This window comes from Eutrigla gurnardus, assembly GCF_963514095.1.
Source record: "Eutrigla gurnardus genome assembly, chromosome: 4".
Lineage (NCBI taxonomy): Eukaryota > Metazoa > Chordata > Actinopteri > Perciformes > Triglidae > Eutrigla > Eutrigla gurnardus.
Window position 1 is genome coordinate 9642620 of NC_139918.1, and position 17762 is coordinate 9660381.

Genomic DNA, 17762 nt, shown 5'->3' on the forward strand with positions numbered 1-17762 from the left:
TTATTTGTGTGTTTTGCTGTCAGGACGTTGCCATCAGTGACGAGGATTCAGCCGTCAACAGTCTTAACCCAGCCAACCGCAAAGCAAGCGGACCTCCGCTCTACGCCACGCCCATCACGCCCATGCCACGCCCATCACGTCACGCCCCTCACGTCTGGGAGGAGCTCTGGGCGTGCTGGGTTTGTATCACACATTTTGCCGACTGCTAAAAAGCGCCAGAAGAGCTTGCATGTGAAGCACAAACACGTGTGATCTTTTCTCAGGTCACATTCAGTTGCAGAACAAATAATGGGCTGAAGTGATGGTTGAGATCTGGTCGACTGGGGTTTGTTGCTTTGCTTAAAGGCACTTTGGCAGTTAGTAGGACTCAAATGTAACCACTAAGCTATTACGTTCTACTCTCATATGAACGGTGCTGTGTGGAAATCTAACATTATCGATTTCAGTTTTAATATTACCGATATTTTTACTATTATGTCTTCCTGATTTCAAGTGAAAAATATATTTGAAAACATTTATGAAAGGTTAAAAATAGGCACATTTTTTTAAATCAAATAATCTAAAGCAATGCAAAGATGGATTTTTCTTATTAAAAACTTTCCAAGAAATTTCAATATTTAAGATTTTGTGGATTGCGATAAAAACAAAACAATTTGTAGGTGGCTAGGTTATCGGGATAATCATAAATATCAACATGAATGCATTGGAAACACTGTCTAACTCACCATCAAGGTAGAGAAGTGAAAAACAGAGCAGGAAGTATAACTACTGGTTTAAACCGGGATATTGCAATTGAATTATGCGAATAGCTGATGTGGAGCCAGGTGACGTTTATGGAGGAGGTCTTTTTTTAACGTGCTGAAGGCTTCAAGTCCACAGAAAGAGAGGCGAGGCCTGAGTTGAGCTGCGACTGTAATGCTACGCTCAACGGAAAGGAGCTGATGACAGACAGGACTTGGCTTCGTACAGCAGCTGTCACCAAGACTAATGCCTCAGTTATCCCATTGTTCATTTAAGAGATGAGGAACCCTGGACATAACCTCCTGCTGAAAACTTCACTCTGCTCCTCATCAGTTAACGTTTCCCGTTGCTCTGCTTGAACTTGTGTAGTCGACCGTCAGACCGCCGCTCTCGTCTGCTTCCCACCGGCTTCATGCATCACCAGCCTCTCGGGGGTTAAAAGATTTAAAGAAGGCTTCCCTCCCCCGATGAAAAGATCACTCGGCTACTTGTCGGCTCGACTCTAAGCTTTCATAAAACTTGCATAACTGCTTCCTTTCCAGTTTCCTGCCTCATGCATTAACATCTACCATTTATCCCAAATGCCCTAAAAACGACAACCCAAATATGAACCCTGGCCGTCACAAAGGCTTTATTGTGGAACATGTAAATCTTCCTGATACCTCGAGAATCTTCCAAAACCTCCCACTAAACAATAACCTTTGATAAGGGGTCGTACTCGGAATGTTATATTTCAATTTGGGCAAAAATATGGGCTGATTTAGGATGTGACTGGCAACAGGTTGGGTACTCTAAAGGGTGGAAGCAGCTAACATGTTTGTTATAGCGGTTAACTACATGCCGGTGCTTTGACTTCTCATATTTGCACTCTTCCGCCTTCGTATTGCAATGACTGCACTTTTCATCTTATCTTAAGTGGCATGAGTACTTTTACAAAATACTTAAATGTTCATATCCAATGACTGAGTGTTTCTAACCATGACAGGGTTAATCTGTAGTGTGTGCTGAGGAGAGGAGCTGTGAACCCTGATTAAACGGAGATAAACACACTGGAACCTGCCTGCAGATAAATGTTATCTCTATGGGAGGGGACCGCCATGTTAAACACCAGCACAAAGAACCTCTGTCTGCTGTGTTGATACAAATCTGGTCTCATGCAGTCGAGTTTTATCGCTTTGTGAGCGTTGGTGTTGAATTCTCATGTTAATACCCTGAAGCCTGCAGCTCAGTTGTATCTGACGTCATTCATACTGAAACCCTACACGTTGACCGAGTGGATGATGAAACCAGCACTGGAGCAAACAGTGAAGGCAGCCCCTCCATTTAGATTGCAGACGCACACAAGAAACAGGGATTTACAGGAAGGAACAGCAGCAACAGTTTCATTCACACAGAGGGCTTGGTTTTCAGGAAGCTGTGACACACTCAGCGGACAAACATGTGGATGGAGGGATGAGTGAGAGGGCAGCAGCAGCCAAACCCTCAGTCAGAGGAAGCAGAACGTTCATCCTGGGAAACCCATCAACGTTCAGCAGACATCTTCACACCAAATCTCCCAAATCAAAACTTCTGTTCGGAATGGAGCTTCTACTTCTCGCCAAATTCACACTCATTTAGCAGGAACATCGACCCACCGCTTCATCTGCCGAGAAAAGATGGCCGGGTGGATTGAACTGCACTTCAACAAGGAAGCGTAAACACACCGTTCTGCACAGAAGTCCATGTTTGGGTTTGTGAATGTGGAGCCTCCGGAGTTTTAGCTTCGTTTTGAGAAGGGCAGAGCAGATTTGGATGCACCGTGGCCTCCAAACTAGTCGTACTTTACCGTTGGTGCAACCGTGCAGCTGCTATAGTGTATGTGCGTAACATGTAACAGCATAGTTAAAGGGATAGTGTGGTTGTATGATGTTCTTCTCCATATTCAGTAAATGGAGTTTAGAGAACCAGCCCGGCAAACCAATGTACTGCTCGGAGGTATTTGAGACACATAAACAAATCTATATCAGCCTAATTGGATGCTTTGTTTAGAATATTTTCACCTCTTTAGCTTACTAGCTGAAGCTGTTACCTATGCTCTCTTTAAATCTACCAGACTCCATTCACAAAAATCGTCATTTCAACTCACAGAACTCAGGAGTTGCTGGACAACCGCCGCCCACAACATTTCTGGACTCCCTTCAACAACAGCTCTACAGTAAAGGTGCTGCAGGCTTCTCATTACAAACAAGAACAAGACAATAGAAACCATGAGCTAATAAGAACAAACAATAATGATAAACAATCTGGTTTACTTCTTCTGACACCGCTTCATCACGCTTAAATTCTGCAAGAAATTGTTTTTCAACCACTAGGTGGAGCCTTAACACATCTCAAGAGGTGATTAAACCAGTTGATAATTCACTTGTAGATGAACATCTCCACCACTGAAACATGTCTGTCTAGGGCACAACAGGAAGTGTTTCAAAAACATGTCAAATAAAATGAAAAGTAACAAATTCACGTTTGTCTCCAGAACAAAAACAAATGAAAGAATACGTGGGAAATTGCTTTTAATAATAAGTCAAAAGTACAAAAGAAAACCCTGTTCTGTTAGTTTCAGTTATAAAGGGCTGTGGGAAAGTAAGCTAAAGTGGTGAACATACTCTAAAAAAAGCTTCCACTTGTTTCTAGGTGTCTAAATACATCCACACCAGTACATAGGTTTGCTGCCGCACTGGTTCTCCAGTCAAACTCCATCTAACGTAGCTACGCCCCGTCCTCACTGCCAAGGCGTCAAATAACGCAGCCTGCTTGGCGCCCACCCGCTGCATTGTGGGCAGATAATCTGACGTAGTATAAAAAGCGACAGACATAGTTCTGTTGTTTCCTTGAGACAGGACTCGTCATCCTTCCCTATTATGTTTTAGACACCTCCATTGGTGCTAAGGTCGACTTTTGAGGTAAACAGCCCGACCTTCCAGGTGGATGATTGTTATGTGAACAAGATTTACTTTTCTGCTTGAGGTTTGGTTTAAATGGGAAAAGGGCCATAAGATCAAATCTGATCGACTTTCCTCTCAAGCTTGTGATCGAGACTATAAGAGGTAGACAAGTCATTGTGACCTTACTGGATCTGGATCCATGTGGATTCTGGTGTGAAGCTGCTAACAAAGATAGCTTCATAATTAAATTCAAGTCATCTTAGGAGCTAATTACATTGGTAGCTTGGTATCAACCTGTCAATCAAAAGGCAGCCCCGCCCTAAAGCTCATTTTCTCATAGACTTCCATGCAATCAGACTTCTCTTTGTATCCAGGGAGTCGCCCCCTGGTGGCCAGTAGAGAGAATGCAAGTTTAAGGCACTCCAGTCCAGTTTTGGCTTCAAGTTTCAGAACCAGAGGTTTCTGCCTGAGACAGAGCCAGGTTAGCTGTTTCAGTCTTTGTGCTAAACTAAGCAGCTTTTGAACGGTTACTTGTCAAATAAAGGCAAGAATACAGCCTGAACATGATTATAAAACAGAGTAGGAAACGTATCAGGTCAGAAATAATGTCTGCTTGGTCCAACATGCCTTGGCTACACTTTCTTTTGAGGTGCCAGCAGTGGAAATCTGAGGATACGTGGTGAGTTTAGTTGGCAAGATTTTGAAAGCACCAGAAAACAAAGTCCGCCAACATCTGTTTGGTGACATCCAGAACCGCCAGCAGACTGATGACACAGGCCGTTGCGGCCTCCCAGTGTGCTGCGGTGGAGGTGGTGGTTGTTATTATTTGGGGCCTGTCTTCTCTTATTAGAATCTACATGAGTGTGCCGCCGCCGGCTGACTGCACGCTCTCACTGATGACGTTTTCATCACCAGTGAAGAGAGGAGAATCAGTTCTGTCAGTAAGACACACCGCCTGTTTCCCTCCATCACGCCTCTGGTCTCGCCTTTTGTTCTCTTTCTGCTTGAATTATTCTTGTTCTTTGTCTCTTTATTTCCTATTCTCTCTTCTCCATGTGTTCTCTCTCTCTTCCTGTCTTGTTGTTTCTTGCTCTTACGACCTCTGTTTCTTATTTTCAGTCCACCTTCACTGACTTGCCTCTTCTGTCTTACTCACTTCTGTCAGCAGTAAAACGACATCTACCATCACTGCCATCTCTTCCACACCTGGCATCAGGAGGGGATGGCAGCTGTTCACTGCTTTTATAAAGTGCTCAACACAGAACTGAGAGTGTTGGCTGTTTATCGCCTCCACACAGGCGGCAACATGGAGACGGCTAGCTGCTAACGATGCTAACAGCGTGCGGATAACGGCGACATTGGTGGCAGGGCTAACGCCGCAAAAACATCTATGACCACGCCTTAAAATAAAGCACAGAGATGCTGGAATAACAATCCACACAGAGGGAGAGTTACTTCACGTGACTACACTACATCTTTACATGGCCGCTACATTAATGCTCTGAATTAGGGGGATAGCGGTACACAGTTTTTGGGTCATGGTTCGGTACACTTTCGATACAATAGGGAAAAAATGTCATTTATTTTGAAAATTAAAAACATTCAACAGTAAATTATTGGCCATCATTCTTATTTTAAGTGTTTCTTAAGTACATGATTATATAAATGCAACCCAATTTCATCCAGGTATGAATAAAGTATTTCTGATTGCGTAATAAGTTAATTCCTGAACTGGGCTGTAAATTAACACGTTGCTTAGGAACCACAAACTGACTCAAATGTAACAAGTGAGCGCACATTGTATCGGCCCAAGCACTTTGACCACATGCTTTAATTCTTTATGTGTATGATGGAGTGAGGTCACATTGACTCATCCATAAACACGATACCATTATTCCTTTGGCTTGGTGTGAATCTGCAGTGGGAGGAGCCTGAAGGCGCCCTCCAATCCGTTTGGGTTTGTGTCAGGTGATTCAGTTGCATATTAAATGTTTGAAATGGAGCAAACAGTGTGACATGAATCTTGGTCCTTTGAGATGTAGTAACCCGGCTCAACGGGCTAAACCAACTAGCATGCTACAGCTGACAACAACTGGTGCGCTGACAAAACTTAAGTAAAACAATAAACAACCAATGAAACAAAATGACTGGGAGTAAACCGCAATGGAATGGAGCCAGAGGCCTCATATGTATATGTGTGATGTTGATGTTGATGGTGATGTTAATAGTGATGATGATGACGGTGGTGAAAACCAGCTGCCCCCCTCTCACACACACCTTCCTTGCCTGGTCATTGTCTTCAATCTGACCCAGATCCCTGCCGCTGGCCTGAGCGATCCTCTTCCCCGACACCAGATTCCCCACCATGACAGACGCAGGACCGATCTCTGAGGAAGAGGAGGGGGAAGAAGGAGAATGGGACAGGAAACTTAGCATGTGATGGTTTTCCATGATTCAGGACTGTGCATGGTACGCCGCCGCACTCAGCCTGTACCTGGTTGTTTCTGCCGGGGTTTGGGCAGGTTGGTGACGCAGGTGTGCGGACACATGAGCACGTTGCAGGGGTGCAGCGCCCCCTCCAGGAAGAGCTGCTTGGTCTCCGACAGGTGGATGCCACCCAGGGGAGTCTTGGGCAGAGTGTTGGAGGGCACCAGAGCCAGGCAATACACCCCCACCTGATGGATACCGTCTATCGCCTGGAACGTTTATATGGGTTCACTTTTAAAAACAGAATGGATTTTTATTCTTACATATGATTCCTGGAGAAAAACATTTGTTGAGGACGGACTAGGGGTGAGTATTGGCAAGAACCTCCCAATGCGATACGTATCACGATACTTCGGTCACGATACGATACGTAACAAGATATTGCGATATAAATAAAGATGAAAACACAAGTACCTGTATATGTACATCAGATGATATTGATCAGAGGACAAATTGAGTCAAAACTATTTCATTCAAAACAGCCTCTCCATTTTATTAATTCCCATGAAATTCACTGGAATAAATATTAAAACTAAGATGAAAAAGGATAAAGTACCCTGAGTGACAATGCACAAAATAATAAATAATGAAATAATAACTCCTTTTGTGTCACTGTCTGAACACTGAACTGAAGAGGTCATATAAAAAGAATGTAATGTAATAATGTAAAGGCATGTGTAAACATGAATTTTTTTTTTTTTAATCGATCTTTGAAGTTGAAAAATGGATATGGTATTGGGCGGCAAAGTATCCCGATATATTGCCGTATCGATATTTTTACCCTAACATCTAGAATAGATGGACTTACCTAAAGGTAACTTTTTCACATTAAAATGTCTAAAAATGATGAGACCTGTGTTATTGTTGTGTTTACTTCGATCAACCAAAATGTTTATGGCAATTTTCAAACCAGACAAATCTGTACTTTTAATCAAAGTAAGGGTGCGTTTCATTTGGTTGCCTGTCAATGGCGTCATATCCTCTTTGTGCATGAGTCAGCGTTGTGGTTGTCTGCCTTTTTTTTTGTCTTGACTTTTTATTCAGTTACAAGCCACATTTTTATGAATACTTTTCAGACCTTGGTGGTTTTAAACTATATTTGAACCAGATGAAAGAATTTAGTGATCAGATTTCTGGATCTTAAGTTATCAGAGACACAAGCTGAGGAAATGTTGGCGGCGGTTCGGCTCGCAGGCCCTCCAGGACGTCATGTGACCATGGAACACTTTTAACGTGATGCTGCTTCATTTCGTGTTTTTAATCAGCGGTCAGTTTGCTTTTGGAGAGGAGTTTGTGGTACAAACCTCCTGGAGAAGAACAACTCCCATGATGCCGTGCTACTAAACCAAGTCTGCCTTTTGCTTTTGTTTTGATTGAGAGACCCCTAGTAACAGAAAACAACATGCCTTTAAATAATGTGTTGGCTTTATTGGTTAGATTTTAAACTGACACCCACCAGCGAGTCTGTTCTCATGGAAGTTGAAGTGTCCATTCCATGGCATCTTTAAAGGACCAATGAAGCTGTTTAAATCTTTTATATAGAACATTAAAAAAATAGTGTGGAAAGTGTGTGTTATTAAGGGTTATGCATGTACACAGATAATAAATAAAGGCAATAGATTTTTTTTAAAGTGTAATGCTGAGCTTTTGCATTATTTCAGCACCTTTTTATCTGTTAAATGCAATTAAAGCTCTAACAGCTGTATCGTTTATTTGGGGTTCATACAGATGTGTGTCTTGCTATTCACAGTGAATAAAGTTCAATTCAATCCACCGAGCATCTCTGGATGATGTTTTGAACTCAGACAGGTCAGTGTTTGGTTTTCTGCTGTATCCGGGACTTCAACATGTACAAAGCAGCAATAGTGGTTACTTCAGCCATGATGGATGACACCTGGTTGGTGTCTACATGGAGGTAAGCCCCGCCTCCTCTCTGACGCATGTAGTGTGGGTGACGTGAATAAACACAAACGATCCCGCAGTCAAACTCGAGTAACGTGTTGAGAAAACTCACTTTGTGTTTAATGGCCTGAAGTGCTGAAATCTTTAGTTTCAGCTAAAAGTCATTTCATTAAAAATTGAGCAATATTTTAAACTTTCCGTCACACGTTGGCATTTCTCCCCACAATTAATTGATCGCATAAAAATAGATTTAAATTACTGCCAGCAGCTGCAATTACAGTATTAATGCCTTATGTTATATTATTTCAATATTGTATTAACATCTGTCAACTGATATAACAAGTCTCGGCTGGAATAGAATATAAATATAATCCAACGGAATTTATTTCCTATATTTTGAAACATTTTCCATCTTTCCATTTTTTTTTAATATTTTGACTCAAAATTAATAATACACAGCAGCCCTCGATATCAACCGCTGAGTGTGTCGCCAACCAATGAGCTGCCTGAAAAAGCAGCCAGGAAGTGTCTGTGATGGTAAAGGAATAAAGAGATCTGGTTTTTATTGCAGCTGTAAAAATGCAGATGGCTTTTACAGTTTCACCGCAGTCTCTACGCCGGCTTCTAGAAACCTGGAGCTGCATGGAATTTATTTGCTCATGCAAAGTATGAAATGTACAGCATGGTATCACTTACTGTGTGTGTGTGTGTGTGTGTGTGTGTACCTGCAGTACTCGACTCATCCACTGGAAGCTGTCTTCCTCGGTGGAGTCGGGCCGCTGCTCCGCCACGACCACGATCCTCTCGTCATGAAGCACTGTGATGGAGAACACTGCTATCCTGGAAGACACGCGCAGACAGCCTCAGCATGCTTCCCAGCCAGACAACATTATGAGCTGAGAATACTTCAGCCAGCTGTTTATCAGGATCACAAAACTAATTCTAGCAGAGACAAACTGGAGAGCAAAGGCTCCTCTCGGCTCTGCTGTCTCTCCAACCCTCTAAATGACTGTGACTGAACACTCTGATTTTCAGGCCAGCCGGTCTATAGATAGCATGCATTCAATAGAGGTTACACAATACGGAGAAATACATTCTGTTTATACAAAGACAATCAGCATATCAAACAATAATATAAACATATGAGCCGAATATTTCCGAAACAGGAAATTACTCTGAGTCAGTTAGAACTGAGGAAACCTCTTGGAGGAAGAGAAAACCTCCATCAAGTCCAGTTGCCGACAATAAAGCATTCAAGGCAGTTAGAAACATCCAGTCCTGAACAGAGCAGCAGCTTACCTGCCCCTGTAGACGAACTTCATGGGCTCCACAGCGAGCGCCGTGGCGACGATGTCGTCAGCATTGTGCTGACGCCCGCCGACCACCATCAGACCGTCCATCTTCCCTGCCACAAAGATCAGACCTGCCGGGCCGATGAACCCCAGCAGGCCGGTCCTGGTGAAGGGAAACTCACTGATGGGAGACCCGTTGTTCGTCACAGGGAAGACCTGGCCAGGTGTTTATAGCGGAGGAGGAGAAACCAATTGCAATTAACATCGGGGGGGAAAGAAAGAAATGAACAAAATCCTTCCCACACTCACCTCAAAGGTGTTCTTGGTCATGCCGGTCAGACCGTAGTAGGAGGTTCCCGTGGCAACAGTACAAACGCACAGCTCTCCGATCTCATCGGTTTTACAGAGCTGAGGAACACCTTCTGGCTTCACCACACACATCATTCCTGCAGACGCAACGAAGCATGTAAGTGAACCTAAGATCACGGACACCTGTCCTTAACTTGAGTAAAAATCACAAAGAAGGAAAACACAGCCTTACAAGCAGCGATAGAAGACGTACTCCACCTGGAACCCTATCTCTAAGGCTGAGCCGAGCCACCCTACGAAGGTAGCTCGTTTTGGACGCTTGCATCTGCTATCTCATTCTTTTGGTCACTACCCAAAGCTTGTGACCATAAATGAGGGTTGGAACGTAAATCCAGACCATCTCATGATCCATTTTACCCTACTTGAAATCCCTAGGTTGGCAAATTCCCATTACCCCTCCAACAGACCTACAATGGTAAAGAGCTGTTCCACTGTTGGCAAGGATGAAATCCTCTTTGCACCTCCTGTATCCAAGGTTCAGCAATCGGCCGAGCCTCCTTCCCAGCAACGGGAATATACTTTCCCAGGGAGCCTGAGCAGTATGATACCCCAATAATTGGAGCCCACTCTCCAGGCCCTCTCCAACCCCGGCTACCAGATACACAGTAAAAAGTACAATATCTCAGGGATTAGCACCTGCACTGTCTGACTCACCTCCCGGCATGACGGCACCGACATCCTGCAGTGTAAGGACCGACAGCTTCTCCTCCGAGTCGACCCGGATCACGCCGTGACTCAGACCCTGCATGGACAACACGCCGCGACCAGGAGGGGTGCTGCCCTCCTCCACAGGCCTGCAGGAAGCATGGAGACAGCCAACAGATGACATGGAGGCTGATGGAGTGCTGTGTGCTCTGGAATTACTATCTTTGTGACAATGTTTAGATCCTGAGAGTGAGGCATTTCTTGGGAGGTGACAATGTTTTTGCAAAGTAAGGGAACATGTGTGGGAGTCATGTTGGAAAATAGAAGGAGAAATTGGTAAAGTGAGGACACTTTTTGGAAGTAAAGAAAGCTTTGGAAAGAGAGGACATACATTTTTTCAAAAATTATAGCATTTTTTCAAAGAGAGGGACATTTAAGAAAGTCACAATGTTTTTGGGAATTAAGAACATTTTTGTTAAAGGGACAGTTCGCAGCAAAATCACTCATCACCATGGTGTTTTGTTTTAGTATGGGTTGCATAGTTTGGGAGATATTGGCCAAAGAGATCTCTGTCTCTGATCTCTCAGAGGCTTGTGGTGCTCAAAGCCCTAAAAAAAACATTAAAAAAATTCTACAACAGTGTAAGTTGAGTGGCACAAAAACTAACAAAAGTCACGTAGCCAAAAAAAATAGTTCCTGCATGAAACGGCTCACAAGTAGTTAATCTAGTTCTTTTATATAAGACAAGACAGACATTCCCAAACATGGCAACTCATACCCAAAAACATCTAGAGTGAAATTGTGTTTTAATACATGGCACTTTATTAGATATACAGGATATTTTAGGAAAAACTGGTCACCCCCGGGATGTTTGAGGTTTTTAGGGAGATTAAGGTTCAAGATTAGAATTACATTGGGGTTAAAAGTTAGAATTAGGCGTTATGGGCTGCATGATAATGAGGGTTCTTACAGTACACGTGTAGTTATGTGCATGTGTTTGTGTGTGTCCTGTTTTGTAATTTTCTTTTATGAGTTTTGAAGCAGCTCTTCTGGAAATAAAGTGATTTCATTACTACAACACCTGCTGAGGCAAAGCACATTTATTAGCCTGTGTGTGGCACACACACACATACACACACACACACACACACACACACACACACACACACACACACACACACACACACACACACACACACACACACACACACACAGCTTTTACAGTGTCGTAATTAAGAGCATGAAGCATAAATTACAGCCGACCCCTAAATGAATGCACCCTGGTTTGACTGTAATGTGGTTTGAACTGCTAGTGTGGAAGATGAAAGAGGTGGAGGTTTTAAGTGTTTCAAAAGCCTCAAAGAGTAAAGTTAGGAGTTGTAACAGGCTCAGGTGGGACGCTGAAATAAATAAATACATGTAGATATGTGAGTGAAAAGTGGAGACATGCACGAGATAATATATGTCATGAGGCTTTATGATGATGGCGACATAATAATATTTTAAATAGGAATATTTTGTCTGGTCAACAGTCAAAAACAGATCATTCTGGTATTTTATGTGTTGATTCAATCTTTATTAAATGTTTTAGAAACTCTTAATGCATTTGTGTGTAGGTGTGATGTTTAACATGTGCATATACCATAGATGCATATGTGTGTGTGTGTGTGTGTGCGTGAGTGTGTGTACCTCCTTAAAGCTACAGTCAGGGCCTCGGGGGAGCTGGCACAGGGACATATGACCTCCGGCTTCAAACCTTTGGTTTGGAAGACGTTGAGGAAGGCGTCGCAGGATGAGATCGACCCTGAGAGAAACCATTGAAACAGTCAGTGCTTCTTCTTATTTTGTGATACTGCAGAAGCCAAAGTGGAGGCAGAGCATTAAAGATATTCTTGATGCTGTGATTGTAATTAGACTTTTAGTGACACTCTGTGACGGCTACATTTCGTTTGGTTTTCCAAATCTTTAGAAATTGGCCGGTCATAAAATGCTCAATCTGTCAGCAGAGAAGCCAACAAGGACTGGGCCCAAGGGAGTGATTCCACTGAACAAAATGAAGCATCTTTTGAGCATTAAAGGATGTAAACTGAAATACAACTATGAACCCGAAAAGGAGCAGAATAGGATAGAATACTCTTCAGTGTTGACGTAAAATGCAAACGTCGCCACAGACACAACAACTCCGGTTCACTGCCAGGGCGGGATGTTTGGCGAGGGCTTTAATGGCTTCAATTGTGATTCTCCTAAAATGCCATTAAATTTGATGGAAACAAAGTGACTTCAAGGAGTGGTGGTGCATTCACAGTAACGCAGTCAATTTCATCATAATGTATCTTATACAATTACATGATAAATAGTTTGAAACAAAACCTCTCTACTGGTTAAAAATCATTAAATTGGGTTGGATATTCATGGTCCCCAGAGGATGAATCCTTTTTGCTCTGAATATATAAGCTCTACTGGTTTAGAGAGGGTTCTTACAGGGATTTGCACCGTCCGCCACCACCAGCATGCGCAGGGAGTTCAGGTTGACGTCGCGCTGCTCCCGGTGGGCCACCAGAGCCCAGTGCATGTCCCGCGACTTCACACACGCCACCTTGGCTATACACACACACACACACACACACACACACACACACACACACACACACACACACACACACACACACACACACACACACACACACACACACACACACACACACACACACACACACACACACACACACATCACATACGTTTGGACACATTTAGTGGTTGAACAGTTCCTTCACATTTAAGGTAAATGTGTTGAGTAACATTAGAATTTAAAAGGTGCTGAGATGATTCCTTGTGTTGACAGTGTTGTGTGATGAGTTTGGTGTTGATTTGGTTACCTTTGTACTGGCAGACTTTCTGGATCCAGGACAGAGGGTTGACCTTCATGAGGGCGTAGGGAATACTGATGACGTGCATCATATTCATTACACTCTGACAGAGACAGAGAGGGACAATGTGGTGACGTTAATGAAGCTGAAATATGTTTAATTATAGAAACATGGACAGACAGAAGGTTATTGCTCCAGACGTCACCAACCAACTTGTATGTGATTTCTTAATTTTACTGCTTTATTGCCAAATGCGTTTTCACATACCAGGAATTATCCTTGGTCTTCAGTGCACACAACATTTAAAACAATAAACAATAAAGCAAAGTAGTGCAGTCAAGAACATGACTATAAAAATGACCATAAAATGAAAAAGACACTAAATATGTATGTGCATTCATATAAACACTGTATTATGATGATGATGATAATAATAATAATAATAATACGTACAATCATATTTATGTATGTTTGCTCTCTCACTGCATTTTATTTTTATTAGTATATATTGTGTTTACTTTTTTATTGTATCTATTATTTTTCATTTTATCGGTTGAAATGTTTCCTTAGTTTTGAATTGCTTTTGTTTGTGACATTATCTTGTATCTTGCTTTTGCTTTTTTTTGTCATTTCAAAATCTGTATCATATTACCATTGTTGTTATTATTTTAATCCAAATCCAAAGTTGGGACCCTTTAAGGCATAGCGGTTACTACAGGGTTCAGCCATTCAGAAGCCGTTTTCTTTGCTTGGGTATTAGTTGCACATACGCCACTACCAGACATCAACCTCTAGGTTGGGTGGAGCCAACGCTGAAGTACCTTAAGCTTGCATTCTCTCTGCTGGCCATCAGGGGGCGACTCCTCTCGTTGCAAAAAGAAGTCTGATTTATTTGAAGTAAAAAAATCACCTGAGCGGATGCAATTTTGTTATAAAAGAACCGGTCCAGTTCTGCTCGCACCCAGAGTCTGAAGTGAGGTCCCACCACTGATCTGTAATAGATCTGTAGCATCAGTGGGTCCCACCCCTACAGCAATTTTGTGTCTCATTTGTTGTTATTATTAATTACGACATAATTAATTATTATTTCAAGGTTCTTTATTTATCACGTGACGAGATGCAACTTTAAAAACATGATATCGGCATTATAGATCGGCCATCAGTCGACCACTAGTCTCAATCTCTATTTCAAGTCTTCTTCAATCCAGCATGATGTTCGTTGAGTCAATGATGGTCCATTTAGAGTTCAACACACCAGAAAGCAGGGGATGCTTCAGGGCGGCGCTACTTGAACTGTGATTGCCAGGTTGCTACCACGCTAGCAGTGTAATTAGCCACTAAGACTTTAACACTTAGCGTAGAGGTGTCGCTCTGCCACTTGTGTTCATTTGATTCACCCGTTTCGCCTCCGCAGTCAAAATATGGTCACTTTCATTCACTTTGTAAAAATCCAAGATGGTGACGGCCTTAACATAAAACCTGTCCACTAAATTTCAGGTACAGCTGGCTTTATTTCACCTACAGTTTATGTGAATAATTGAATTAAATAGGTTTGATAACAAAATAAACCTACAATAATAGTTTTCATTTTGGTGTTGTAACTTTCATTCATCACATGGAAATGATTAAGCAAGTCACATTCAAGTGTGTTTTCCTTACAGTCAGGACGGCGTGCCACAGTCCGACATCCTTCTTGAAGTCTAATACATTCACTATGGTCTCAGCTGGAGGACGAGAGACAGAGAGAGAGAGAGAGAGAGAGAGAGAGAGGGAGAGAGAGAGAGATATCAACTCCAAATTCAGGGAGAAACAACACATTGTTGGATCTGAGGTGAAAGGAAGTGAAGTGTAAATGTGTGTGTGTGTGTGTGTGTGTGTGTGTGTTACCTTCTGTGTATGAGCAGGACTGTGTGAGGGCCTGGCAGTGTGTGAGCATGGCTATCCTCATCACCGTGACACCGAGCACGCTGCCATCCTTACAGGTCTTGTACTGGAAACAAAGAAGACAGAAAAAGTAGGATTTTTGTGATCCGGTGCACCAGATCAGAACTCAGCAACTAAAATAATAATAAATAATAAATAAATAAATACAAAATAAAAGTTATATATAAAACAGCATATAAAAAGTGTTGCCACAGAAATTATCACAAATAATGATCCGACAATATATCTCATCTCTCAGCTGACTGTGTAAAGTCATTTTGAGACATTGTGATAACAATATCCATATGTTTTGGATCTGAATCAGATGTAGGAATGTTGATTGATGAATGTGAATGAAAAAAGATGTGCGAGCGCTGCAGAGTCGACAGTATTCAATGAGGTTCTCGACCCCCGTTGGAAAAGTGACTGCTGGAGTGAAAATGAAGTACATGATCGGTTGCTATTAGAGTTGTTAATCATGCTGAAACATTAAGAAAACATTTTAGTGTTACTTTAATATGAGACATTTCTTTGACCTGCCGTGATTTCATCTTTATCTCTGCTAAAAACTAAAGGTCCATCTTTCATCATTTACTTGCTCTTTTTCAGTCACCACTTCAATCAAGGAGGCATTTCTCTTGTGACACCATTGATCATCAGGTGACGGCAGAACACCCACTCAGCTGATTCTAATCCAAACGACACATGCTGTGTGTGTGTGTGTGTGTGTGTGTGTGTGTGTGTGTGTGTGTGTGTGTGTGTGTGTGTGTTACCTCGATGTAGGCAGTGTCCTGGTTGGCCTCCTTGATATGTGGGAACCAGTCTCTGGGGGGTTTGGACAGGTGTTTGGACTCTGTGACGAACCACAGCACCTTGGGCCAGCCTGGACACACAGGGACACAAGACAGACATCCTCGAATCAAAGGGCATTTTTATTTCCACATGCTACCTTTCATTACTGGTTTACCTTTCCTTACTGGTTTACCTTTCCTTACTGGTTTACCTTTCCTTACTGGTTAACCTTTCATTACTGGTTTACCTTTCATTACTGGTTTACCTTTCCTTACTGGTTTACCTTTCATTACTGGTTTACCTCTCCTCACTGGTTTAGCATTCCTTACTGGTTTACCTTTCCTTACTGGTTTACCTTTCCTTACTGGTTTAGCATTCCTTACTGGTTTACCTTTCCTTACTGGTTTACCTTTCATTACTGGTTTACCTGTCCTTACTGGTTTACCTTTCCTTACTGGTTTAGCATTCCTTACTGGTTTACCTTTCCTTACTGGTTTACCTTTCATTACTGGTTTACCTTTCCTTACTGGTTTAGCATTCCTTACTGGTTTACCTTTCCTTACTGGTTAACCTTTCATTACTGGTTTACCTTTCCTTACTGGTTTACTTCACCTCAACTGGCTATTTGTTGCTCTGGTGGCAAGAAGTTACCAACTGAAACACAGTTTCTCCCTTTTTCTTTCCCTCTACTCTGTGCTGGTTACAGCGTCGCCACATCGTCCCTCCATCGGGTCACTAGAAGCCAGGGGGGTCCGTGGCCTGAAACATTGAAGACCTCTGATGAAGAGAATCCACGACATCTAAACTGGGATGTGTGGCTCAGAGCTGTTGAGCGTTGATACGGCAGAACGCCAGTGAATATAAACGTGAATGAACGCCGCCCGTGCTGCGAGGCCGAAGAAACAATCAGCCATGTGAGTGAGATGAGTTTAAACGCTGCTGATCAATAAGAGAAGCACTCTACCCTAATGAGACCCACACTCCTAAATCCATACTGAGTGCGGAGCAGTAAATCTGGCGGCATCATGTTGCTATTTATACATCCATTACTGAAAAGCAAACGGTCATTGTTAATCAGTAGGATGCTCTCTCTCTCTCTCTCTGTTCAGTGCTAATGTCTCTCGATCATCAATGCATCATGTGTCTCTTCCTACTTGTCGGCTTCTTCGCCATCGATCTAGAGTACTGGATGGCTGCCTCTCTCTCTCTCTATTTCTACTCTCTCTCTCTCTCTCCCTCTCTCTTATCCTGTCGTCCATTACTCGGCCTCGCTGTCTGCTGCCATCAGTCTGTCCAATCATCCCTAAGACAGACGCAGGATAGTGGAAACAGGACACGCAGCGATGTGTGAAACACTCACGAAATGCCGTCTGTTGGTTGTACTGGTACACGAAGTGTGTACCGGTCACGAAGTGTGTACGACAGAATACATGTGATGGGCCACAGCGTTGTTGTAACAACGGCATCGGCAACAGGAAGGAAGTGGTAAAGTAGTAAAGCCCGCCCCTTGCTTTATTTGATTGGTTGGCTCCAGCGTAACATTGAGGAGTGGTGTGACTTGCACTGGTTCCCCTCACAGAAAACAAATTGGATATTTCTATTGGATTTTGGATTATTGCAGAAAATAAGCTCTTGTTCATTTAGGTCATTTAAGTTTTGCTAAGCGACTGAACACCACTGAAATGGTTTTAAATGCATTTGCGAGAGAAAAAAGCTAAGGTTAAGCAACTTACACCACCGCCAGATTATTTCACAACATGGCTGACTAGCTAGCGCTTGGAAAAAATCAATTCTTAGATGCATTGCGATGCGGACCTGGATGA

At 42.6% G+C, this 17762-nt stretch overlaps 1 protein-coding gene across 1 annotated transcript in view; it reads right to left on the minus strand.

Moving 5' to 3' along the window:
- Positions 1–17762, minus strand: part of LOC311012487 (disco-interacting protein 2 homolog C-like) — a 181943-nt gene that overhangs the window by 14836 nt on the left and 149345 nt on the right. Inside the window, exons 12-23 of the mRNA XM_084007948.1 lie at positions 15921–16030; positions 15112–15214; positions 14884–14948; positions 13234–13327; positions 12839–12958; positions 12047–12161; positions 10367–10506; positions 9653–9789; positions 9351–9559; positions 8777–8891; positions 6157–6358; positions 5822–6049 (exon numbers count right to left, since the gene is read on the minus strand). Of these exons, the coding sequence (XP_083864074.1) occupies positions 5822–6049; positions 6157–6358; positions 8777–8891; positions 9351–9559; positions 9653–9789; positions 10367–10506; positions 12047–12161; positions 12839–12958; positions 13234–13327; positions 14884–14948; positions 15112–15214; positions 15921–16030 (1638 nt within the window). The remainder of the gene's footprint in view (positions 1–5821; positions 6050–6156; positions 6359–8776; positions 8892–9350; positions 9560–9652; positions 9790–10366; positions 10507–12046; positions 12162–12838; positions 12959–13233; positions 13328–14883; positions 14949–15111; positions 15215–15920; positions 16031–17762) is intronic.